At 43.7% G+C, this 27,980-nt stretch overlaps 1 protein-coding gene across 1 annotated transcript; it reads right to left on the minus strand.

The window, feature by feature from the left end:
* Positions 1-389: 389 nt before the first annotated feature.
* Positions 390-27,900, minus strand: RHOA (ras homolog family member A). Its single transcript, XM_063348461.1, has 5 exons — positions 27,700-27,900; positions 8,736-8,893; positions 6,039-6,159; positions 2,612-2,742; positions 390-1,657 (listed from the first exon to the last, which is right to left on the minus strand). Exons 2-5 carry the CDS (start codon positions 8,889-8,891, stop codon positions 1,484-1,486), a joined length of 582 nt encoding a protein of 193 aa, XP_063204531.1. The 5' UTR covers positions 8,892-8,893; positions 27,700-27,900; the 3' UTR covers positions 390-1,483.
* Positions 27,901-27,980: the final 80 nt, after the last annotated feature.

Raw genomic sequence — 27,980 nt, forward strand, 5'->3', positions numbered from 1 at the left:
GGCAACACTGCCATCTTCTCCTCCCTTCTTCCTATGCTCCCCTCCTACAGAGCCTCCTCCTGCTCGTCTCTTCCCACACTCAACAGCAACAAATTCAACCCAACCGCTATCTCTCATCTGGTTTGAGCATCAAAAGCAGCTCCTGGGAAGCTTTGCCACCCACGGCAGGGGCCAGGCAGGGCCAGGGACTCCACCTCTGCTCTGCTGAAGTGTTCAGAAACCGCCGTGAGCAGCGGATGGGTACCACTTGCTGGGAAACAAAAGTAAGTTATTAAAGCACTTGCAACTGCTCAGCGAATCCTATCACAGCCATATCAAAAATGGTATTTCCGATTCAGGCTGTCAGACGCTGGGCCAAAAACCCAGAGTGAGGAATACAGACACCAGGATACAGGGAGCTTAGAAAACTGCCTTTATTCTATTAGTTGTTGGAAAAATGAAAATACAGAAAGAGTTTAGTTGGCTGCAGAACAGCAAGAATTTCACAGGTTAGGAGTCTGATCACTACATGGTAACCAAACTTACACAAAAAGTTTCATTTTTTGTTTTTCTTAGTTTTAAACTGGGTCCAGCAATGAACTTAAGGCAACTGAACAGTTCAGAAGCTTTGAGTGTGAGCAGGCTGTCTTTTCTCATCCCTACAGCATGTCATGGAAAAAACTCCTGGGTGTGCAGACCACTCAAATCATTCAAATGGGTCAGACTCTTACAAATGAACAGGGGAAGAGGATCAGCTGCTTTCCATCGGACTTTATTTTCAAATACAGTTTCTTAAAAAACCCAGAACACCTTAACGCAGAGGTTACAAGTAACAGTATTAGGAAATCCAATTATACAAAAAATACTACATCTAAGCTGGGGTAAATAGATTTATTTTTGGTAACATACATTTAAACTGGCACTAATTACACAGTAACTAAAAGGTAACTAACATGAAACCACAGAACCCTCACTTTTCCTTAGCTGAATGGGACTTGGTCATTTCAGAGTGATCACATTTTCAAACTAATGTTTTACACCACTGAGCCATGAAAATCAGATCTTCCTAAATGTGATAGCACTGAAGCTACGCTCGACTCCACATACAGCCACGTAACTGTTGTACTCAATTAGAATAGGACGTTAGTTATAAAGTAGTTACAGACCAATCCTCTGTGTTGACAGCTTTTTCTCTTTCTAGAGAGAAGAAAGAAGATAGAGAATTGTCTTCAATTAGCGCCTGGCATATCCTGTGAGTGCAGAAAAGGTTTGTTAGAGGAATGTTGAGGTTAACCTTGGGTGCACAGATGAATTTGATGCAGATTGTTATAAAAATCATGGTTGGCTTCTAAATACTGGTAGCAAGATGACTCGATTTTTAAATCTCTTAAGTAAATTATAGATAATGAAAAAGGCCAGTAATCATACACTAAGATTAATAAACAGCACTTCAAAATTACTCAAGTGCAGGGTGCTGCTTTGGCCATCTTCCTCTGGCCACGCTTTATACGAGAAGGCACCCGGACTTTTTCTTGCCACGCCGGGCTTGCAAAGCAGCTCTAGTGGCCATTTCAAAAACCTCCCTCACACCGTCTTTGGTCTTTGCCGAACACTCCATATACCCAAATGCACCAATGCGGTTTGCCATATCTCTTCCTTCTTCGGGTTTGACAGGCTCCTGTAACAGCGCAAAAGCAACAGGTCAGCTCAACCCGAAGCCACACCGATGCGCACCCCCATCTTCTCTTCCCCACCCACGCAAAGGGCTATCTGGATCAAATGCACATAATTAATAATTCACTGCTCCCCTGAGATCGACCCTTTAAATTACAAAGGCAATTTTAAAATAAAACGTGGTTATTTTCTCAAGATGCAGCATGCATCTCGGCCTGGATTAGAGAGGTATATTCGCATACTGCACCAGTGCTTGAGGACACGATCAGTCTTCTAACACCTCTGAGCTTAAATGCTGCAAGACCCTTTGAAACTTGAACAAAAGAGTGCTTATTTCAGAGGAAACATTTATGCAACTCTTTGCCACAAAAGCCTATGAATAAATCCCAAAATTAATGCCTCAGTATTTGTATAAAAACAAATATTATGCAACAGGAGCAAAAATTCCAGGACCGAGCGGAGTCTCTGCAGTCCCATACCCAAGCTGGGGGTTTCAGACACGATCTGAAAATGAAACCCAGTGACAGGCTCAGGAAGGAGCTACAGCACCTGTGGTTATCACCTCAAAACACCTACTAATCAAACCGTTTCCTTTCACATCCTGAGCATACAAAATAAAGAACAACTTGAGTGTGCGTGCACTCCATGTGTTGCTGTCTCCTAATTAATCCCTTTCAGAGATCCAGCTCTCCAGCACGCAGAGCATCTGACTGTTAGTAACCCAATATAGCCATTTTCATTGTTGAGAACGCCTTTTTTCTAAAAATTAAATCTCCAAATATAAAAAAAGAAACACTCAATTAAAGGCAGTATATACTTTGTGGTTTCTGTCGCGGGTAAGCATTCATTATGCAGCCCATAGGAAGCTGGCAGCAAGCTGCGGGTGCCCATTTAATGCTCTGGTGCAACCACTGTTCGCTTCCTTCAGTTAGTGTAAGACTATCAAAAAGGAACCTGCCTGCTTCATTTTGGCCAGCTCTCGTCTTGTGTGCTCGTCATTCCTCAGGTCCTTCTTGTTTCCTACCAAGATGATAGGCACGTTGGGGCAGAAATGCTTCACCTCCGGGGTCCACTTCTCTGGGATGTTTTCTGAAAGAATAAAAATAAAAATAAGAAAATAGAATTACATCTGTACTGAAACGCACTTCTGTGAAGAGTTTTATTTTAAAGCTTTCACCAGCTGCCTGAGTAGTTTTAGCTTGCTAATCCACACTGACGCCCTTTTTTCTAGTCTTAATTTGGGAAGCAAATAGACCTGTTTTAATATTACCAAAAAAGACGAGTGTTTCCACAATAACTTTTAAGGCTGAAGGACACCTAAACTCTGGGCTCCTCTACATCTCTCAGTGGCTACTTGACAAGTGTTAGCGTAAGGTACTTCAAAGAACAGCATGCAGAATTCTGAAGTAGAGAGTTACGGAAAATTTTGCTTCAGGAGAAACACTTCATTTATTTCCAGAAGCTAAAGATGGGCACAACCCTGAAGTGTAAATTTTTACATCACTTCTTCCTTTTAAAAAGCAACATCAAACAACCACTGCAAACTCTCCCGTTAACTGTAGCAGAAATGTTGTTCTATGCACTAATTACAGACGCACAGAAACAAAGACTTCGTCTAAGTCATTTGCAGATTTGCCATTTCTCCCTATCTGCAGCAAATGAATTTGCACTTATATACAAGAAACTTTTTCCTCCTAATATAACTTCCCTACATGACTTTTATTTAAATGGAGCTGTGTATGGAAGACTTGAGGGCTTCTGAAAGCAGAACCTCGATAAATTCTATATAGCAGAAAGTTGAACAGCCCAAAGCATTCAGCTTTGCTTTCCGCAGCTCTGACATCTGAGATTCACTGGTGGATGTACCTGCAGGCTACATAACCCTTTTTATCTTCATGAAATTCCATTCAGCTTTTGAAGAGACGTTCACTGTTATGGCATTGTTTTCTCGCTTGAAAGAACAACTTGACAGGCATCTTGAAGCCAGTTTTTGCACTACAGCCAAACCAGCAATTCTGCAGCCGCACCTGGCGTGCTCAGGGCGTGCAGGGCCCTGGACACTGCACAGCTGAGGAGCCGCCTGGCACTTCACGGCTCCCCCCACTGCTCCGAGGGACACAGGCGCCCCGATACTGGTGAGCAGGACGCGAGGAAAAAATAGCCAAGATCAGAATTGACTTAATTAAGCCCATCTCCCCCTGCCTCCAGGGTTCAGTAACCCATCTTGTTTCCAGGAGGTGAGGTCCATTGTTGGCTCTCCAGCCGCCCGGGCAGTAGCACAGGCAGGAGAAGTGAGCACGGCTCAAACCTCGGACGTAGCTGTTAACAGCCACACCGGGCATGACCACAGCACCGCTGCCAGCTAAACCTCAAAGCGTTTTGGAAGGAGACAAAGACAATGAAAGATGTCTCTAAACACAGCATCAGGTGGAAGTGATGAAGAGAGAGATCAGGATTTCCCAGATACCAAGCTGGCATTGATTTTTCTAAAAAGACGCTTTCACACCCAACGACCACTACCCTTCAGAGGCAAGGCACGAAATGAGACTGAGCAGCTATCAAACATTACCCCAGTCAGACCTTAACGCCACTGGAACATCTTAAGGAATGTTCTGTTTGCTCATTTAGTCAAACCTCCTGTGAATTGTGGCAGGAATGGTATTTTTCAACCATTGTGACAGCTCCATTCAGGACTAATCCTTCCATTAACTGCATTTCTGTGCTTCCTGCATCCTTTGTGTCTCGTTCTTGTTTCTCTCTAATATACAACTCTGGCAGGCAGGGTTCATCCGTAAGATAGAGCAGAGGCGTAGTAAAAAAGCCTCCCTCAGGAGAGCTAGCAGTGAGTGTGATCATCCTGGCAGCAGAAAACTCCAAAGGATTCAGTGGGTTAATACATTTAAGAGAGAGCTGGTCTCCCATTTATGAGCACCAGTTGAAATAATTTGACACCTGTCATCAACAGACAAAGCAGAGGGATCTCCCACTTTTCCTGGCTCAGAGCCGCCCAATGCATGGACATAGTTTTGACCAGGTACAAACAAGTACCAGTCGGTCACTGCACAGAAGGTTCTTGTCAGAGTGCAGCTGGTCATAAACACACACAGAATCCATGTGCCTGAAGATCTAACTTAACATCATCTGCATTCCAACAAGAAACCTCACAAATAGCCACTAGTGAACAAATCCCACTAGTGAGAAGCAGATAAGGGAATTTTTACAGAAATGCACTTGCTTAATAAAGTGCTACTACTATGTATTTATTTAGGAGACCACACTGGATGGATGGAGTCATTACTATTTTAAAGGGACAGAAACCAAACCCCCAGAGACAGTGACTCTTAGGAATAAAAGTACCTCTATCTCCTGGCTCCTTACCCTCTTCAAAAACATTTTTGTGAGATCAAAGACGTCGATATCTACGCATTAGATTTATAAATCAATCAGTGAAGATTTCAGTCTTGGACTGCACACAGAAGAGGTGCCCATCTAATACACAGAATTTTGAAACGTATGTTTTTGGAGCTCAGAAATCATAAATAAGGCAACTCTTTTCTTCTCTTTTCTCCACGAGAAGCAGATGTCAGTCACTGGAAAGCAGGCTAGGAGAGTATCAGTCTCCAGCCTTCAATGATTTCCACCAGTGCGAGAGCCCCCCTCCAGAGTGGTTCTAGCCCATGTTTTGAAATCACCAAGCAGGGAGCAAAAAAACCCCAGGCTATTTGGGACCAATAACTCTGAGCATTTCAAGCTGATCTCCCTTGAATAAATGGGGAGGAGGGGGAGGAAGGGATGAAAACACAAAGCTAGCTTTCTCATTTACAGAGAAAGGACCTTACTCTATTTTCATAGATATAGTGTGGTCTTGAGTGTATAAGAACCTGCAGTTTTCAAGGAGAAATAAAAAAAGTAAAATAAAATCCAACCTTGGGTGGGCCATGCTACTCAGTGGACACTTTATGTACCCACAGGGCTCCTGGACACAGGAGGGTGCAGCCACAGCCTTCCTGCTTGCTCGGGTCACCAAGGCAGCACCTCCCAAGGGACGGGCACACCAGGACGTGCCTTGGCCCAGCAGACAACGTTGCCGGGGTGAGGGTGCTGATCTGGGCCAGGGAGCTGCCTCCCTCCTAAGTGTTGCTCGAACTATGCAGCAGAGCCCTGGGTAAACGCAGTGTGCTGACGAGGCTTTCAAAATGCCACTTGGCATGGCTGAACAACACAGGTTCCTTTAAGATCTTAATTTTTGAGAACTATAAATGAATTTTGAAACTAGGAATGATCTCAATCATTACAGCACAGGAAAATAAATTTTACAGCCTGATTTCCAAGGGGAATACAGCGACACAGAGCCGTAGTTCTCATTCAGTTAGTGATCTACTTACCTAAACTATCAGGACTATCAATTGAAAAACACATAAGTATAACATCAGTATCTGGATAAGAAAGCGGTCTAAGTCGGTCATAGTCTTCTTGTCCTGCTGTATCCCACAAAGCCAACTCAACCTGCAGAGAAAGATCAAGGCAGTTAGCCAGATCACCAGGCAAGTTTTGATTCAGAAGCTAGTAACCCACGAGTAGCACGTAAAATATTTAACTTAACACCACTCAAAAGGAGCAGACTACAAGACAAACCGCTTTGACAGGAGAACTATTACATTCCATAACTCCAAAAATCAACTGATTGCAGCTTATGAGACTTCTTTATATCAACGACCAGTGTCAATTCTCTGAAAGGACATAAAAACTATCAGCAGAAAAGCAAGACAGAAGAATTGATGGGAATGGGCTCCAAAGGGCTGGGAATCTCTGTGATAAGCATTCCAGCAATACTAGTTTTCAGTGAAAGTAGACTAAGTATATGCTTTTTAGGATTATGCACATTCTCAACTGGTTTACAGCAGGAACTATAATAAAGCTCTTGAGGTATACTCTTGCTTGAGATTCTCTGATGCATCTGCCTCTGCAACGGAGTGGGTTCCTCCTTCTTTAAACTCTTATGTTCAAAAATTCCAGGAAAAAAGTCCACAGCAACTCAGATAAAGACAAATGGGCAGAACCAGAACCCAAATGTGAGCCTGAACGTGTAATGCAACAGTTCAGTTAAATTGTGAAGATACAACACATCAAAAAGCTTTAGTTGCACACATATACAAAAAAATTCTTCCATATTTCAGTCAGAAATACTCCTCCTCTCAGAGTCACCTCTGAATTTACAAATGTGAATTTTGTGGCAAACGTTCATATTTTTTTTTTTTACACGTATGTCTGTTAAGGGTTCCCTCACATGACACTGGAATCAGCTCCTTTGCTCTACCTAAAAAAAAACCCCTGCATCTCGTACCATTGCTGTTTTGTCTTCACATGGCTTCTGAACATTTCTGGTAATGCTTTTCTAGGAAGACAGAGGCTGTCAAACAGAACAGTCTGAAGTACTGCTCTCCTACAAACTTTTGTAATCAAGTTGTCAGAAGACAAAGTGCTCAGATAAAGTATGTCATTTCGTTACAAAAAAAATTCAGCTGACATTTCCACAACAGAAAATGCACTGCTCAAGCTGCTCATGCAAGTTTTATTTAGATACCGGCTGCATACAGCTGATAGGGCATGACTCTCTGTTCAACCCATTTAAAGATGCAGAGATTCAGACAGAGGGGAACAACTGACTAGGTGATAAGAGAGAGAAATGGATATCATACATATTTTAAACAATAGTCCTTAGAGTCTAAGATACAATACAGAAACTGCAGAAACTGTCACCTTGGGGGAAAACATGCTCTAATATTAGTCTAAAAGTACAAGGTTTTTTACCCATCCATATAATGGGAGAGAAAAGCTCTTTTTAGACTCAAATAGCACGAACTGTCACGACCAAAATCACAAACAATCCCTGCCTGTAACATGATTAGGAAATCAAATGTAATACAAAGCCCAAAATTAGCTCATAAAGTTTTTGTTTAAATCGGTATCAAAACTGAGCAGTTTCAATCAATCTGTCACTGCATCTGAACCAGAACTGACTGAAAGATGTTCTGACTGTAGCTGAACCCAGAGCAAGGGCACATGTTGCAGCAAGGGGCGAGACAGGGAAGCTCAACACCATCAGCACCAAAAACATACTTGGCATGAGAGCCCACGGCACTCGGGTCAGCTCTGCCTGGTTACGGTAACAAAACAGACATATGCCATGGCTGCCTAAAAGGGTTTGAAAATAGTTGAGCTTTCAAAGTGCAAAGTTGCTGCTTCGTGTGCTTCCGGAGGACCCTGGAAAGTGACAATTTTACACATCACACACTGCCTTGTGTGACGTAAATGCAGAAGGCACCCTATCCAGTGTCCAGAGAGCAGCCTTCTGAAAACTGCCTCTTAGAGCAGTTGTCTGGCACGTTTGCTCGTTTGAAAAACCAAGGACTCAGAGGTCACACAGACTGAAAAATGTATTTTCAAAATATTTAAAACTAAGAGGAAATATTTTAATTATTAGTTTACTGAACTACAAACTAAAAATGAAGCTCAGGGAGCTTTGGGTACGCTTGGCTACTAAGAATTCACCTGTTCTTCAGTCAGGTAGGACAGATGATGCTGATGTACACTACAAAAACCCCTTTGAAGCCTGTCAGTCATCTCTTCTGAAGAGGATCCTGCATGTTGCCAGGAATGAGTATGAAAAAAGACTCTCCAGGAACTAGTCTTTGTTAATCACAATACCAGGTGCCTATCAAAACAGGGATTCCACTACGCAATTCCAAAGACTAGTAGCACGGTGTCCTCAACATGTAGAGGCGTCTTTGAATTGCTCCACCCCCTCCCACCTACTGTAACATTTTACTTGAAATAACTGTATGTTTTTTAGAGTCTCAACTTGTGTAAGGTCAGAAATAGTCTGGTTAAACAGACACTAGATATAAGCAGGTTCTAGCAAGGCTAATATTTTTTCCACAGGAACATGTCTAATATTTAAAAATATACTTACAACATAAGCATGTGTACTAACCACTTATTAAAGAAGTGTGGTGGAGATCTCCACGCTATTCTGAATAAATGCACGTTCACTGTGACTTGTTACAGAAGTGTACACATACCTGCTTTCCATCCACTTCGATATCTGCTACATAATTTTCAAAGACAGTGGGAACGTACACTTCAGGGAACTGGTCTTTGCTAAATACAATCAGCAGACAGGTCTTTCCACAGGCACCATCACCCACTATAACCAGCTTTTTTCGAATGGCTGCCATAGCTGCAAAACAAAATGACAACTTATTAATTCTTCCGCTGCAGCTTTTAACTGAGATGCTAATAATTAACAACCACTAAGTTTCCAATTAATAAGAACTTTTGAATTGGGTCTACATGCCCATTAGAGACACAGACAGGTATTTGGAATCACAGAAGTTCAAATTCCCATCTGTTTGAGAAAAACATTCCCCAGGACTTGACAACACACTGGTGAGACACCGGGTGCAAGACTAATAGAAAGGAGAGGAGAGCAGCCTGGGTTAGCATTTCTTTACCTATTCTAAAGGTTGGGATAGAAACGTCCAGAGGTAGCGAGTGAGCAAGCAGCACTGTCCTAGAGCACCTCCTGAAAAGTGTCTTTTAGGTAACCGAGTAAGAGAAGCTTCAATTTGAGGGAAGTAACGTTTTCTTGTCACGCCGAGTTGTCTCAACTACAAAGTGCCAGAAGCTGTGTGGAAGTCAGCTGGCCTGCGGAGCACCCGGCTGCCACGTCAGAGCACCAACAGAAGGATCTCAAGGTACCCAGCCTGGCCCTCGAATTACAACCACCACGCTGCAACGGATTTTGGAAGTATGCATCCCACTCCTCAATCCACTTTCCTGGACGTCGCTGTTATCAGGTTATTTCGCCTGTTATCAGCTTACCTTAAGTAAAGGGGACACACCGAGGGAGACACCACCATGATGCTCCACACAGCTCCCCGCTGTTCAATATATCGATATTGGCAACACAGAAACCAGTGTGAACAGTGAGCTGTAAGTTTGTTAACGATATGAAGTTATTACAGATAGTTCACTGTAAATATATATCTAATAATGCACACAAGGAGAAAAATTGTCCAAACTTCAAATTTGATGACATGGGGGTCTAAGCTGATGGTTACATTTCATGAGAAATATATCAGCTCAAGTATCAAGCCCCTGGAAACATGAACTTACCAAGCTCCTGGAAACGTAGCAGTCAAAAAGAACAAAATGAAATAGCAGGAACTGCTAGGAAGGGACCAGAGCAATGATAACGACCACTGTACAAATCCATGGCTTGCTCACATGCAACTTTGGCCTCAGAAAGATGTTATGAAATCTTGAATAGGTTTAGTGAAAGCCTAGAGTCAGGGTAGGACTGAAAGAGATGATTGTGCTGGATTTGGCAAATTTCTGCAAAGTAACAAATGGCCCAAATAGTATGGATAGGTATTGATTGTTCATCATCACTTCCCACAAACGAATGCGAGGTGGTAATACAAAGATAGCAGAAAAGGTTTCAAGCCCACCAGAAGGCAATGGGCCTTGGGAACTCCAACAAGAAACTTATACAGGCCTAACGGAGACGGGGCAAGTACACGGAAGAAGCCTCCTACGTGTGTTAAAGAATGCAGAAACCACATCTCTCAGAAAATCTCCACAGTAAAACTACTTTGAGGCTGAGAGAGTACTTTGGGAAGCACTATATATGTGCCTGCTTTCTTCTTTCTTTTCCCTAGGCATTTATTTGTGACCACTGCAGGAACAGGCCAGAGATTTAGGGAGGGGCCTGGCTACAAGGGCCTGGAATGAGGACAGCGCCATAACTACTTTCTTCTCCATAACATGAAGGCACTCCAGGGGAAGCCGCTTAGTCATCCTGTGAAGCTTCCTGGCAACGGAGCAAACAGTAACGCCACCATAATACCTACCATTGCATGACCAAAATACCACAGAGGGAGCACCCTTGTGAGTTAATTTTTGCCATGACAATCCCAGTACAAAGCTCTATGAGGATGACCTGGGCTGCTGGCGAGGGGAGAAGGTCTCACAGAAGAGAATTAAAAGACACAGCAAAAATGTTTTCTCCTTTCTGCCTCTTCTCTTGCCTTGTGAAATTAAATAAAAAGGTAAAACAAACCATCTAAAAGCAATCTGTAGTACTATGAGACAGTGAAGAAGCAGTGGATATTACAGAGGTTCTATACTTCTGCTCCAGGTGCAGAGAAGGGACCATTTCAGCCCATCAAGCAGCAAGGGCTCAAGGACTTACAGACCACAGCTTTGTCAGACACAACTGCTCCAGTAATCCAAATCTATCTCTAAAATGAGCTTCTGTCACCTTCTGAATATATATGTATACACACTCAAGTGTATACATCCCCCCATCCCCCCCACCTTTGGGATTTGGTGTTATTTTTACATTTGTGGAAGGTTTAAAATGATCCAAGCTTTAAAAAGGTTTTTTCTTTCAGTGGTTTTGGACAGTTTTGAATACTTTCTAGCAATGGTAATATTTGATTTTTACAGAACTGGAAATCATCTGTCCTTTGTACTAAGTCAAGATCAACTGCTTACGAGCTCTACCTACTGTCAGTTTTATCTAATCTGTCCTTAAAAACTGTAATGCTGAGTCCTACAAAAGCTCTGAAGGAAGGTTTACTCCTGTGCTCCACAATATTTACTATGAGAAAATTTCCCCCAATGTGTATCCTCAGCCTTCTTTGATGTAATATAAGCCCGCTACTGTTTATCCTATTTGTCACGGGCATAGGATAATAGATTATTCCCTTTCCCGCGTGCAGTTGAGAATACATGCCTTCATTTAGTCTTCTCTTCAGGCAAAACAATTCCAGTTTATTCAAGCCTTCTCTGTAAATCGTATTTCCTAGACTTTCCTGTTGCTCCCTTCTGGGCGCAGTCCAATTGGCATAAATTTACCAAAGCACGGAGACCAAAAGCTGAATCCAGTATTTCACCTAGGGCTTTACCAAAATTAATGAGAGACGAAGGATTATTTTATTGATCTTCCAGGATATACTGTTGCTTAAACACCATACTGGAAGTATATGTTTGTTTTGGTTTGGTTTTTTTTCCTCCCCAGAAGACAACACTGTTGATACACCCAGCTTTTAACTCATTATAACTCCCACATTTTTTTCATTAGGACTGCTACATAGTAAGTTGCTCTCTGTTCACACAGCTGAATGTTCTACTGTCATGCCTTTATTTATCCTTCCGCTGGCTGATGTTTTATTCTACCTCCAAGTTCCAGTTCTGTCCTCCAGCTTAATCATAGCCTCTCTCAGATGCAAGTTTAATAATTATGATTCCCAGATAATTATCTAGGCCATTGATGAAACCACACTGGAGACAAAACAGGTAGATGACGGAATGGGATAACCCGTCCTTCCTCAGTACCCTCCCTCCTCCTCCCGTCTGTGCTAGCGGCTGGGGCTGTGGCCCTTGATCACTTGTGTTACCTGCAATAGCACCTAGGTTAGGGGACCTTTTTTGTATCACCTATGGATAACTGTCTTTTACTGTGGATTTTCAGATCAGCTCTTCCTTTATCTTCCTCTAAATACTTCCGTCACTCTAGAAATTTTTTTTTAAAGTGTCCCTTGACAGTTGAATCTCATTTTATGCTTTGGCCTTCTACATACTTATGCCTAAAGTCTACAAGAAAACTGCAATTCTGTAAAAAAGCCATTGTTTAATGTAGTGCTTTCTATAAACCCTCCCCCAAAAAAAACCAACAACGCAGCTTGAACATTATATATAAAAAAAAATTCAGGAGTTTTATTTGAATATCTTTTTCCTGAAAAAGAGATATTCACAAAACTCTCCCTGCCTGAATCTTCCCTGAGATCTGTTGACATTATTTGGACCTAACGTGAAAGACCACTCTGTCAATCACGGTGCCCTTCAGCTTCCCTCCAGCTGCCGAGGATCCACCCCATGAGACTCTCCCCTGCTCACAGTCCTTTATGTGCAGGTCGGTCACCAGGACATCTCAAACCTCCTCAACAGTCCCTTCCATCTAGTACATCGAACATCTAGGTAATTAAAACTCCCTCAACACCAACTTCTAGAGGATCCTGCCACGATGCTCACAAAAAGCCTTATCTTTCTTGGTGACCTGTGGCATCCTCATTTTTTTTACTTTAGTTTCACCTTCCAGAGCATTACCACAGAAGAATTCCCTCTGCATAATGTCCTTGGAAAAAATGCATTGTATAAAATTCAATTCAGGATGGATGCAAAGATGACCACTTAAATCTTTGAAGCTTCCACTTGCCTCCAAAGTCCTAGGAGTTACTTTAGATTTGCTTACCTCAATCGTTCCCCTGGGCATCCAGCACGGGCTGAGGCTACTTTGTTTGTGGACCTCAACAAATTTTCAGAAACAGCTCAAATTATAAATGCTGGGTAGACAGAGACACCGCAGGATGTCAGGTCTGATCACTGGATAGAGCCCTCCATCAACCTTGGAAGGAAGTCACCAAACATCACAACTGCTGGTTTCTTCCCGACATCAGTGGTTACAGACTTTACAGTTTTATGGTACTTGAAGTTTCTTCTCTACTGGTGAGGTTGAACCCTTACTCGCAGCCTGAACAATATACTTCACTTCTATTCAACACGTGGATGTTCAAGGATGGAACACTGCTGTTGGGCCTGCACCCAACTTTCTTCTTGTAACAGATTCATCTTGTCTGTATCGCTGAAGGTCTCCATGCATATGGAAATTGTTCTAGTGGTGCCACCTGTCCAAAACCCCCAATTTGTTCTTCAAATTTTAGCAGATATTTGGCCACAGGAACAGCACCTTGTAATCCATGCACAAAGCATATTTACAATACTAATTTCCTAATTTAGAGGATTCAGTGTGCAGATCATCTTTTAGCTAATTATTTGTAGTTAAAATAAATACATTCCTATCCAGTGGGTAGCTATAAGGGATTTTGAGGTCTGGCAAATACTCAGAAAAGCAACATCTCCATAGCACAACAGAGAAAAAAACCTGACTGCTTAGAACAGAGCTACATCTTAGTGTTGCATATCACAAGGACAACACATTCACAGCAGTTGGGTCTCTCTGCTGCATTTTGACATGCTCTGGTTTTCTTAATCAACTATTCTGAAGCCTGGAAATACATGAAATTTGGACGAGCAGGGTGTTTTGAAAAGAATCAAAAAGCACTTTGCTAGCAATTTTCATTTTAGGTGTACGGTACCTACATTAGGTGCAAGTTAGTATTAGCTGCAGTACTGCCTGTCACCAGTGAGTATGTGTCTACATTTAGAGGTAAAAAAAACTATACAAGCTACCTAAGAGGATATTACAAATAGACCAAATCCAAGCTGCCACTACCTCACTGTAACTGAACACATTCATCCTTTTATGCAATGCATAGAGCAGGGACAGACCAATAAATACAGAAAGCTGCTGGAACAGCATCACTGATGATGCAGACAGAACATTGGTCAAGAAATATTCTATCCCAATTGGTGTAACGAAATGGCTGCAGTGATGATCTAGGGGAATCTGTGCCGTTTTCTGCAGCAAGACGACAGATCTGCAATTTTTCCTACTCTTAAATGAGCCACTCCTCCCACCTTTGCATTTATAGGATTCTTAAAACAAGCTAGTCTGCTAGATTGGAAGTGGAAACTCTCACAATATGACACCAGTGACTCATCTGAATGGAAGAAATTAAATTATGACATTTCCTCCACCTAGGCCAGTGCCTTTCACAGGTATTACAAGAGCTTTAGACATCGTTTACTCAATCCCACTAACATCACAGGAGGTTACAACACAAGGAGCTCCTGTTTGCTGAGTTGCCACACTAATATCCTTGTTACGTGAGGCTGCTATTTCTAAGTGCAGTGAGGCTCCAAGACTCAGGCAGCATAAAACCCTGCTTGTTAAGAGAATCTAGCAAATACTGCAGAAGAATGAGAAATAGGGAAAATATTCTTGTCCTTGTTTTAAATGTACTCCCCCCCTAAGTATTATTGTTTACTGCAATGGAATTTGCCTCTTCACTTCAGCACGCTATTTATTTTTCCAAGGAACAACATTTCCAGTGCCTCCTTTCCTGCAAATCCCAAGGCCACACAGCACGAGTGAGGACCACAGAATCACAGAATGGTTCTGGTTGGAAGGAACCCAAACATCTAGTTCCAACCCCCATGCCCTGGGCAGGGACACCTCCCACTATATCAGGTTGCCAAAGCCCCATCCAGCCTGGCCTTGAACACTTCCAGGGACAGGGCATCCACAACTTCCCTGGGCAACCTGTTCCAGTGCCTCACCACCCTTACAGTAAAGAATTTCTTCCTAATATACAATCTAAATCTACCCTCTTTCAGTTTGAAACTGTGGACATGCTGTTGATATTCTGAAGTTGGATAAGCTGGTAACAAACATGGCAGGTTTGCCTGTTTAGCTCTGGATCTCATCCTGGAGAAAGTAATAAGGTGGAAGAAACAGACTTTTACCATCGCATAGGTATCCCGACTAGATTTCATGTCAATTACCAATCAACTACTACCAACTTTATATTGCCTGCTATGTCATTTGGGCAAATCCTTTGTATAAAGTTTGTCAAAAAAGATCTGGATTACTGCATATGTTAGCAAGAACTCAGCAGAAGCAGTTCAGCAGGACCATTAATGATGTTTCTGATGTTGAGGGGAAAACACCTTTTAAATTCTTTCTCACCTAATCTTGCTGAAGTCCTTAAAACCAAAATTTTGGAAAGCAAGGGTTTTGAAATCTTGTAAAGACTGCTTTGCTGCTAACTCCTCCACACTCAGCAATTGAACAGTTGGCCATCGAGCGAATTATAGCCTGGGACTCTTCTCACTTGCGTCATTTCCCCCTTCATTCAGTCAGCCCTGCCCTGGGGTCATCAGGAGGAACATGAGCAAGGCTCAGGGACCAGAAGACCAAACCTGCTCAAGCATCCCCCATCCCGACTAGCCAAGCCCTGCCCTCTACCTACCACAGGGGAGAACTGCCTCTGCGCCAGGACCTGAATTTACTCTTAAAATATTCAACTTTTATTCAAGTTTGAGGGGGAGGAGGAATGAGTTTCCCCAAAGACTGCAGTGATGAAGACAACATGGATGAGCGTGCTTTTCCCACAGTTTTCTTCTGGCTGTTCAGCAAGGTCTGGCATCAAAACTGAGAACTACCTGAATCTCAAAACAGTTTGGAGCAGAAAGCAGATGAGCCCAAAAGCAAACAGGTCTGCTTTTAGGGCAACTGTATACAGATAGTGAAGAAACTGAGACTGAATATGGAGCATTTGGGTGGGGGAAATGGTCCAAAGACTGTGAGCAGAGAATAGGGAGTGGGCAGGCAAACAAGCCAGGAGGATGGCAGAAGGACGTAACCACTCAAATCCATCCTCCTCTAGAGCAGAATTCAGGATTCCCACATCTCCCAGCTGTTTAGTTGCCAATAGGAGGCAAGCTTCTCAACCTTATCCTCCACTAAAGTCCTAGTGGAAAATGTCAGCAACTATACGTTTTGTAATATTTTTTTTGCCACGACGCTTTTCATTAGTGAAAGTATGTATAAACAATATCAGAAACACTGCAGTTTACTAACGAAATGCTATTCGTGCTACCTCGAATCAGCTCCTTTGAGCATACATAAGCCTATGTGTGCTATCATGCTGGTTTTTTTTCCCCACATAACCCATACATGATGGGCTATGCTCTTAAATAGCAATAGTTGTGAAGTAAAGGAAACTATGACCCCAATTCACCTCTTACAGGAGTTGCAAAACGGGTAGCAAACAGCCATGGAACTGCAATAACAGTAAAAAAAAACCCAACAAACCACAACCAAAAAAACAACTACCACGAGAAAAAGTGATTTGATCACATACAGGAGTTAAGATATAACCCATGCTTCTGCTACAACGTTCCTAAAAGATCGTGGAAAAACTACATACATCAAAACTTGCTGCAAGTGACCACTTATTTATTGTCTTTATTTCTGAAGACACCCAGAATAGAATTCATCTGTACAGCTGCACTGAAAGGAAAGCCAGATGAACTCCATGCTCAGAGTGACCACACTCATTTGGTACCACGTACAACTTGAAATCAAGTATTACTGGGGTAGAAATACAGTTCAATTACAAGCCATTGGAATACAAACACTAAAAACACGAATGCAGTCACCACTATGAAGGAGACAGTCAACACATCTTATTTCAGTTATTGAAATTTACTTAATTCTGTGCAAATTTGCCTGTGGACACTTGCATTCATAAATTGATAAGCCAAATTATTTAAAGCGTTGCTAACAAGGCCTTTGGGAAACAACTATATATTCCTTGCAGCATCCAGCACATAAAGCAGTTTGACAGTACTGCAAAACAGACCTATTTCCAACTACAGCGCTATGTGGGAGCAGTTGGTAAGAAAAAGATATCTGCTGGGTTTTTTTTGGAGGGTTATATATGAAATTTAACACTTCAAAAAGTCACAAAGCTGGCAAAGCACAGGGCAGGCTACTGATGTTGCACATTAAGTGTAATCCACAGTGAAACAGAAGATTTCTATGATAAGATAGAAACACAATTGAAAAAATGACACAGGAGGTCAGTGTAGTATCCAATGGGATTAAAATACTGGACAGAGGTCCTTCAGGAAGGTCCTTGGACAGGGTGAACAGAGCATTCGGCTTTCTACTCGCAGTTTATTCAGACTGTGTTAACCATGCTCAAGTCTGGCAAGTTTTACTAGTGTAGGAAAAGTGCTCTGCAAAGATAGCTGTACATTTCCAGAGCCAGCTTTATATGGGGAGCAGTATGGCTGTGTTACAACCTTAGCTAATAAACCTCACCAGGTCTCAGCTAACTCCACAAATAACCAGCTCAAGCCTCTTTGTACCACATCACCAGAAGCAGGAGCAGCGTCAGCTTAACTGCATTAGGTCTTAACAACATTGGTTCAGTGCCAGCCCTGGTGAACCCTTAATGACCGATGAATTTTATACAGTCATCAAGAGTTATCCAAAAGTACAAAACTGGTGTTTAATAAGCAATACATTTCAGTTAAGCAAAGAAGTGTGTTGTTTATGCCGCCTCTAAGATGGCTGGGACAGGGCAGGAGATACTTCATCCAGCATAAAGCCTGCCAGCGCAAAGTTTTTGAGGAAACCTGAATCGGCAGGCAGTACTAGATCCGTGTTGTGTGTCATGTGGACACAGTACGTCTAATCTGATATATCATGTGAAGCCTCAAAGCTGGATTCATCCTATCAAATTACAGCCTTTGCCCTTGCCTTCCTCTTCAGGATAAATCCTGTATGACAACATACAATTCATCTGACTCTCAGAGAAGAAAATTGCTTTGGATTCTGATAATTTTTCTCGATTTCTAACCACCACAGGAAAGAGCAAAACATTTTGCTTTACTCTCCTTCCCCGTACTTTACCCGTGCTTTACAGGAACGACGCCTCAGCACAATCAAACACTCCAAGGAGAAGACAAATGATCTTTTGCTAAAACACCCAAGCCATAACCTGTGCAACCCTCTATACCTGGCACTGTGTCCCGCAAGCATCTCCAGCACGGACACTGACCAGGGGACCAACTTGTCCCTGCAGCTAAACTTATATTTGCTACATCTAGAGACTCATACACCACCTCTCACTACACGTCTACACACACATAAAACCAGATATATTGCCTTGGGACTTCAGTCTCTCCACCTCAGCATCTGGCATTCAGGACCGGCTTAGGAGTGGATTCCTACACAAAAGCATAAGAGGAAAAAGAACCAAGAAGCCTCCCCCTCCATGCTCTCTGTCCTCCAACCATTTTCAGCTCAGGAGCTTCTTCGGTCAGACATTGTTCCCATGAATTTGGTAACCTCAAACAGATTTCTCTTCCATGAGTTTGTACAGACTCCCTTTGAACCCATGTAAACTTCCAGCACTCACAACATCCTGTTGGAGGGAGTTCCCACAGCTTAATTACACATTGTGTGTAAAGCCACTTCCTTCAAATTCAAGATTGTCCCTATTAATTTCTTTTACTGCCTCCTAACTCCGAAATGGAAAGCGAATGAACATTTACCTCACTCACCCTCTTTCTGCTTCTCACACAACAGACTTTCCAGACTGAAGCATCCTAGCACAGAGTTGTGTTTGGTTTTGTTTTTTTTTTAATACCTTTACACCTTTGACAGTAGCATCTGGATATCTACCAGCTGTCTGCTCCTAGCGTGAGGAGTAACAAAGTGGCAGAGGTGTCTCGGTGAAGTGCCTCAGCCAGGAGGGCCCTTGGAAGCCCACGTACCTTCCCGTCCCATGCCGTCCATCGCAGCCCTAAAGGCAGCGGGGCCACTGCTGCGTCCCAGAGAGCGCCGCGCTTTGACAAGCGTGTGCTGCTCTATCCCCTCGCACCGTACCAGAGAAACACACCCCGAGCTGTGTTTCAAGTGCAAACACGCTGCTGCTTGGTCGTTCCCGGTAGGCGTTTCACTCCTTGCATTAACTCAAGTGCAGATGATCTTGACTTTAAAACAGGCGATAACAGAGAATCCCCTGCCATGCTTCTTGCTCCAGCAGTTAAGTTACATTTTCTGCATTAGCGATCCGGTTTTATTTGTCACTTCCTCATTTACTTGGCCTCTGCAAATTTCTTCATACCGTTATTTTGTGTTTTTTCCAGGTGACTGGTAAGAAATACAGCCCAAGAGGTAACTCCTTCATGTTCTCACTAAGCACAGATTCACTGGAGTCTCCGCTTGCCTTTTAAAGCTGTCCTCTTTCTACTAAATTTAATAGGAACCGTATTGATTTTGTACTGGCTTCGTTTCTCACTGAAAATGACGTGCAATTACTGTCAAGTGCTAACCGAAGGCTAAGATGAACACCTGTACTTAAGAACCAAACTGAAACAATTAACACTAATTGTTTCTATTTCCCCCAGTCCGGGTTGAGTGACATTGCCTTAATTCTTTCCTGAACGCTTCGTTACTTATTCCATTATTGTACCTGGGATTGATGTTTTACTCTGATGGGATTATAATCATTAAGGTTGTCCTACTTCTCTTCATTATTACTGCATATTAGCATCCTTTCAAACTCCTTTAACTGCTGCAGTATGTAAAGAGCTTTCTGGAAAAAAAAAATTATATAAAACCCCCCTATTTTCAGGCCACAGATCTTCAGAGCCGAATTATATATATCAAAACAGAGGTGTCAATTACCAAATCTGGCCAGATTAGGCATACAATACCATTCAACTTTTTTTTTTTTTTTTAAATTTAAAGAGCTAATCAAAATACCTGATTACAGGGAAGTTCCCTGTGTACAGACAAATAACTGGCAAAAGATAGGAAACTAGACAGAAAGAGATGCTCAGCTCTCACAGAAGACCAACCTGCACAGCTCGACATTCCTAAATGACCTGAAAAAGCGAGGAAAAGTAGCAATACAACAAAATTTACTGATGATGCCAAGATCTTCAGGTAATAAAGGCAAGGGCTTACTGTGATGATTTTCAGAACCTTAACAGACCCTGTGCCCAAGCAATAAAATTTGAGATAGATAAATGTGAAGTGATACACAAGGTAAAAACCAGATTCAGCTTCCTCTATGAAACGATGGACCAGGAACTGATCTCTGCTAATCAAGGGCAATATTTTAGGGTTATATAGTTAACTCCTTTAAAATACATGCTCGACACTCTGAAGAGCTAAAAAAAAATTAAATAAATTAAAACGCCAGTATTAAGAACTAGGAAAAAATGGACAAACCAGAAATCATTAAGCTGATGTAGGAACCTACAAGCCCACCTGCGTTTTTTGACTCTGTGTGCAGTTGTGATCCTCCCCGTGTCAAAAGGCTGTAAAGGAACTGGAAATGACTCAAAGCAGGGCAGCCCGGATGATTAAACTATAGAACAGTGTCCCTGTGAAGAACAACCATGGCAGAACTGGAAAAAGGGCGATCTGGAAGAGATGCAACTAAGGAAGAAAACGACTACGGACACTTCTCTAATAGGATCCTAAGCAGCAGTGAGAAAGGCTGGGGCCTGAGCGTTCAGTCCTTGCAAGGACAAGGGCACACGGGACGAGCCAGGCTCAAAGCAAAGGCAGGCCTCGCCTCGCAGCAGGGCACATAGCAAGGCTTCGCTCCTTCTACCACATTTCAACTTTTTAGATCCATAATTTCTTAGTCATAGGTTTCTCTTCAAACTCCTTTTTTCTCCTAGTTACTTTTCATGCTTTTGAGCTTCTGTTTTGTATTTTCTACTTTTGGTTTCTACTTTTCTCCTATTTCATCTGTAGGGCTTTCTTGCATTGTTTTTTAACTGCAAACAAAACAGATGCTTTCATTTCCTTTCCAAGTCAGGCTATTTAATTAGCTTTCAACACTTGATTGGGGAAAAATATCGCAAAAGGAGGTTCCTGAAACATCTTTTTTAAGCCAAAAATTGTTAAAAACTAAAACAGCAATATGTGCAAGCAAACCCCTCTGTTTTAGCATTGTCACCCTGCATCCTGTTTTGCAAACACCAAGCTTAGCAAGAAGGTCCTCCTAGTCTACTGCAAGTTTCCTTTGTTCTTGACTATCTGCAAAGTTCACCCCTACGCTGTTCACCTCCCTATTTCTATATAATTAGTAAATTAACACCACTTCAGAACTCAGGGAAGAGATGACTAATTCCATCACTTCTCCCCTGCCTTACTCTACCGTGACAAGTCCGTCTCCAAGGCTGAAGGCAAAGCTGGGACAACGGGGGCAGAAAGTAGTATTTTGTCCTCAGGACCTGTGGCTGCCATTGCTGTCCTTCCACACTCACTTAACATTCTTGTTACTTTGCCCCTACTGACCAGATCTTTGTTATCTGCAGGTATGATGACTTATCAGAGCACTTCTCTTATGCAATACCGAGTCCCAAGATTACTTTACACAAAATGAGATTAGAGCTTAATATTGAGGTAATTATAGCAGATCTGTGGATTTCCACTCATGCAATCTGCAAAACGCTTTGCATTTGTGATTTTTTTTTTTTCCTTGGTATCCTCTCTGCCCAGGCACCTCCAGCACGTCAAAGAGAACTTGGGGCACCCACATGCTGACCAAGGCAGGTTCTGCTTGCGTGAGATTGCTGTCTTTAGGCACCCACCACTGCCCCGCAGCTGGCAGCAGAAGCATGTATGGATAAGAGATACTAACACAATCTTCCAGACAACCATCTTTTTGTACCCATAGCTGACACTCTCACCTGTGCTCCCCCACTGCTCCCACCACAAGACATCGGTTGAGATTGCACCGGTTCAGATCAAACACCCGTCAAGTCCAGCACCCTGCCTGACACACGCAGGGTTCTCAGATGACTGAGTAAAAGAAGGAGCAAAGGCATTGATACTTCTGCAAGTGTATTTTCTCAGTTTCCAGCTTGGCGGTATTCTTAGTTTTGTTAATCTCTGTGCTCAACAGCCCATTTGATAGCATTTTCTTCTGTTATTTAATCTGTTTGATTCTGAAGTCATGTAAATCATTGTCATTCAAAGCACTTCGTGGCGCTGCACTCTGCGGTCTCAGTACCGACTGCAGGAAAAGCACCGTTGGTTTTGATCTGGACCAGACTGTGGTCAGTCATGTCTCTGCCAAGCTGAAGGGTTCAAATCTTTTTAAGCATCCCTTGTATGGAATCCATTCCTTATCCCTGATCATTCTTCTCAGCCTCCTCCTTGCTTTTCCAGTTGCACTGTATCTCAAAGTCCATCTTGCTTTGTGCAAAATCACAGCAATCGGCATGCTAAGAACTGAGAGCCATGATGCTATCCCTCTGTTTTCTTCTTTATTCCTTGCCCCAAAGCCCCAGTGATCATATGATCACTCTGGAACACTAAACTTCCATTTTCACAGAATTATGACAAGGTCTTTCTCGTAAGTAGCAATAATTAACCTTCACCCCAACGGTGCATAAACTAAGATTTTTTTTTTTTCCTCCCCAACTTTGCATTTATCTGGAACAAATTTCATTTGACATTTTACTGCCTGTAATTTGGTGTCAGAAAGCTGAGCTGCAGTTCTTCTTAGTCAGCTCTTGTCTTTTCTTCCCTTACTACTTAACACCTTTCTCACCAGATCATTTATGAGTATGCTGAACAATACAGGTGCAACACAGATGCCTATTCTTCTCTTGTCCCAAACTTCCCTTCTCTGTGCTTGTCAAGTCATTCAAAAACTCCAGTAAATTTAAGCAGTGCTGTTTCCTTTGCAAAAGCCATGTTGACATTCTCCCACCATAAGTCCATCTGTTTACATTTTTTTTTAGAATTTATTTTTAAAACAGGCATTGAACTCCGTGATCTCCTGCTGAGCTATCTTTAAGAACTGCTACCACGTAAGCCAACTTCCTACTTCTCTGGCTTCAAGGTATTAAGTGAGAAGTTACATAGCATAATTAATAATTCCGTCATCTCATCCCTGAGTTTCCTTTGGAACCCTTGGGCAAGCACCATCTGGTCTTGGCATTTTGCAACTATATTTATCATTTTGCTCTAAACACTTATTTGCTGACACTTCAAGCAGAGACAGATCTTCCAATGAGTCCTGTTCCCCATAAAGAGAATTTCTGGCATAGGAACCTCTTTGGACTCCTGCACAGTAAATAGGAATACACATAAGTCATTTAGCTTTCTACTGATGGCTTCATCATCAAACATTTCTTTCACTTCTTCATCATCTACTGGCCCTCCAGACTCCAGCACCCTTCTTGCTTCTCATGTACCTGGAAAAGATTTTTTTTTTTTTTTTTTGCTATTAGTATGATGTTGCTCAGAGTCTTTCTGGCAGGTCCTTGTATTTTTCATCTGACTTGCTAGAGTCCACGTTCTTATTTACTTTTCTAGTCATCTTCATGACTTGAACTTTCTGAAGGCTGTATTCTTATTTCTAATACTTTCTTTATCCCAAACTGCATGCTCATTCTCATCTGTCAACATTCCACAGTATAATTTAAAATCCTCCCAACAACATTTTCAATTTGAAGCGCAGAAGCCTAGTTCTGCTGTGGTTTACATGGAACTCAGCCTTTCCAAACAGCTTTTGGACTGAGGTTCAAAAAATGAGCCAATTCACTTTGTCAGTACCAAGTCAAGATCCTACTGTAAGACAGCCTTCTCACCTCACATGATTTCTACAGAGCAGGCAGAGGGTGACGAACAAAGAGCCTCCAGGTGTAAAATATAAGAAAAATGAAATGTTAGCAAGGAATGCAAACAGAGATAACTGGTACTTGGAGAGCTGCTAGTTTTTTCAAACCACTGACACACGCAAAGACAACCTTCCTTAAAACTGTGAAGATGAAGAGGAGGAATCACTTTGTACACATCCACACTAGAGATCTGCTCCAAATGTGGCAGTTCAATCAGTCAGTACAGGGTCAGGTGAGACAGGACTATTTATTGTTGCAAAGCACTGCTAATTAACTGAGCAAAGAGATTGAATTCAGCCCTGTTTCTGATTAAAAACAACAAAAAAAAACCCCAAACAAAACCCCCACAACTGTCAGAGCTTGAGGAAAGAAAGACCTCATGTTCATTGTGGGTGTACTGCCCAATTTTCCTCGGTATATTAGTGGCTCTCCATCTGTTCCTTCTACTAGGGACCTTGGTCATGAAGGCTGATCGGAGAAAGACAGTGAACCTTGTTCTGATTAGTTTAATTAGATGATTCACTTACGGAGGACTGGCTGTTAGTTGTGTGTACGCAACAGTGGATGGCGACTATCTTAATTAAAAGGTGGTCTATGGATGCCTTAGTTCTTTTACTGTCTCAAATGCCTTTCTCAAGTGAAAACACGGTGATAGGAAAATGACAGAAAAGAGGACAGACAGATCAGAGTTGCTCTACCAACTTCAATTATGCTTTTGGTAGCTTTTGTTCACAGTTCAGAATGAGGTGGGAACAGAGATGACATCAAGACCAGAAGGCACCCGGACACCTAACAATGGTGTAAAATGGCTTAAAGCAACGATAATTTAACCAGCGTACTGGAGGCAGTCTTTTGAGATATTTGTGCTTACTTTTGAGATGAACCCAAAAGTAGTAAGCAGCTACTTCTTTCTACATAGCTATTTATACAGTGCCCAGTGTCACAGGAGAGGGACCACACCAACAGGCAAAGAGCAGAGGACTTTCATTGTGCGTTCAGGTGTGCGCAGGTGCACTGCTCTATCCCTGGGAATGAAGGTAAGCAGCCATTAGGTGCATTTATTTTGCACAGCACTCTTCTGTATTATAGGGTTTCACCCTCACTACTTGTTTACTAGAACAGACTCATCACAGATCAATTCAGATGTAAAGGGCATGCTGGCTAGCCTTATCGACGTGCTAACTTCCTCAAACTCACTGATAAAACTTTTCCTCCACATTAGCTAAACTGCATTTGAACATAAGTCGTAAGACAACAGAGCAGTGCACGAGAGTTTAAACGGATGTGGAATAACACGTGAGCCAGATTAGAGTTTAGTATAAATGGTAGAAGATAGTTTCTGAGCGGAGACTTGGAAAAAACCTAATGATATCACAGCAGCCGGGAATCAAATGTTTCAGAGAGATTGCATGAGAAGATAAAATAGGCTAGTGAGGAAGTAGGAGCTAAGCTCAGAAATTTCTAGGGCTGAGTGGACCACAGAAATGGTGTAAAGAGGAGCCATCAGGGTTCGGGGCAATGTAAATATGTTGCAAGAAAAAAGGCAAAGTGTAAGATGTAGGAAAAACAAGACTTACCTAAAAAAAAGAGGAAAGGCGACAATATTTCTAAGCGCCTCCAAACTATCAAATTGTTTTTATTTGGAATTTACTTATCTGAAGAGCCATCGCTAGCCCTACATCCTGGTGGCAGTTAAGATCATTTAGGATGTTTTTACTGTCAATTCCTGGCTCGGAGAACTCCCCGCCTCTGGCGCTCAATTGCAGTGGCACTCAGCCAGAACATGAGTTTGGTGAACGAGGAGGGATAATATAAGAGTTGCTCGGTTGAGCTCTCCGACTGAATTTCTTTTGCCCCTTGTGTGAAGGTGCATTTATGTCTTGAGAAATTATTAAAAAAAAAACCCACCCAAACCAACAAGCACATATTCTAGTGTTAAATGACACAAATCGCCCATTAAAATTAATTTATGTCAAGCATTTATGCTGAATATGCTGTTAGGCATTCCAGTGAACTAATTAAAATGAAATAAGGCTAATGGCAATTTTTCTTTTTTTAAACGTGCAACCTTGGTCCAAATCGGAGCCAGAATTAGTCTGCCTATTTGAAAAAGAAATGCTAGCGCTGTGCGGCTGGAGAGCTGGGTAAGGGCAGAAAAGGGCAGGAGGAGGGCACACAGGTGCATTTGGAGCGCCTTCAACAGAAAGTAAGTATTTTCATGAACAATGTTTTCAGGAAGGGAGAGACTTCATATCTCCCTACTGAAAAAAAATTCCAAAATGAAGCTACTGGAGAAACCAATACTTTGAGTCACAAACAACGTTTAGGACAAGAAAAACTAATTTTTGAGATTTCTGAGATAAAAATTAGAAAATGTTTTAAAAATCCACGTAGACAGCAGAATAGTTACGTAGTCTAAGCTCTGTGGGAAAAACCAGGAACAACTAATCCAACATTCCCTAGGCAGGTCCTAGGATTCGGTTTTCTCCAAATCCTGCATCACATACAGAAAGGGCGGGTGGGAACCACTGCCCATGAAGGGTTCCCTGCCACAAACAGGTGAGCTCTACCGGGAGAGAAACAAAAGCTGGATATGAGGCAGCAACGGAAAACAAACAAACACACACCCCCCCCCACCCCCCCATCCCCCGCCCCCCCCCACCGCTCCAGACACCTCGCAGAGACAGACTTCAAGGGATATCTAAGTAGTTAAGGCATCGTTTGACTGGGAACAATACTTTGTCCTGAGTCTGTAACAACTTTAACTCCATAAACCTCTGTAATAAGTTTCTTGGGGTTTTTTTTAGACCCACAGACAACTGAAGTAGTCCCGGGGCTCCTCTCGCCCCTGCAGGAATGGCTTTCCTGGCAAAAAAAGGTTTAGGCAGCGTTTAATTTTAAGCTGGGCAATTTTCAGTCTAAGGCAAGGCTGTCATGGCACACGAAGCCGATCGTGCTAACGGTCCGTTTGAACCCCGAACCGAGCTCTTTTTGCTACACACTTGTCCGCGTGCCCTCGGCCTGCTGAGGCTGTACCGGCTCCGGTAAAAAAAACTAAAACAAAACACAAAACAAACGAACAAACCCCCCTCAATTAAAAGTTTTCAGTTAGGCTCCGAAAGGCGGTTTCTCCGCTGGCCAGAAGTTTGAACGCCGACGCGACCCGGGAGGGACTGCGGGATTTCCGCGGCGCTGGCGCCCCCGGGCCGGCGGGGGGCGCGGGGTGTGTGTGGGGGGGTAACCCCCGGGGCGACCCACGCGCGGCGGCGCGGCCCCGGCTCACCCCCACCGCCCGGCTCCGCGCGTCGGCGCCTCCCGCGCGCCCGGGTGACGTCACCACAACAAGCTGCCAGTCAGCCGGGTCACCCCCACCGCCCGGTGCCCACTCGTGTCACACCCCGTGGCGGCGGGGGGGAGAGCGCCGCCTCCGCGCCGCCTCCAGCGGAGCTGGCGGGAGCGGGGTCCCCGCCGCGGCCCAGGCGCCGAGGGCGAGGCGCGGGCGGCTCCAGTAGGGGAGCCGCCGGGGCCGCGCCCCTCCCTCCCCTCCCCCGCTCTCGCCGCCCGGAAAAGGCCCCGTTACCGGCCCCGGAAACCCGGGGGCTCTCAGAGGGGCGGCCGCACACGCCCTCCCCTTTTGTGCGCGCGATGCCGCCCGGACGCGGCGGCGGCGAGAGGCTCGGCCGGGCCCGTCCGCCCCCGCCCGCAGGCTGCGGCGGGCGGGCCCCACCCGGCGGCGGTGGCGGCGCCGCGAAGGGAGGGAGTGTGGGGAAAGCCGGTGAGCCGCCCCCCCCCCCCCCCATACGGCGGAAAGTCCCGTCCCGTCCCGTCCCGTCCCCTCTCCGGTACCTGCGGCCTAGCGCTGGGTCTCACTCCCGCCGCTTCCTGCTCCACAGGCCCCGAGCTCGAGCGGCGGCGAACGGAAACGGGCGGGGCGGGGGCGTGCGCGCTCACCGGCCCGGCGCGACGCGGCGCTGCGCTTCCCTCACACCGGCACCGCCCCGCCCGCGCGCGCGCACGCGTTCCCCCTCTCTCTCCCCCCCGCGCCCCGCCCTACGGCCAATCGGGGGCGGCCCGGGCGCAGGGGATGCCGGGAAGGGGCGCTATAAAAGCCCGGGTGCTATTTACGC

The sequence above is a fragment of the Chroicocephalus ridibundus genome, chromosome 10, assembly GCF_963924245.1.
Source record: "Chroicocephalus ridibundus chromosome 10, bChrRid1.1, whole genome shotgun sequence".
Classification (NCBI taxonomy): domain Eukaryota; kingdom Metazoa; phylum Chordata; class Aves; order Charadriiformes; family Laridae; genus Chroicocephalus; species Chroicocephalus ridibundus.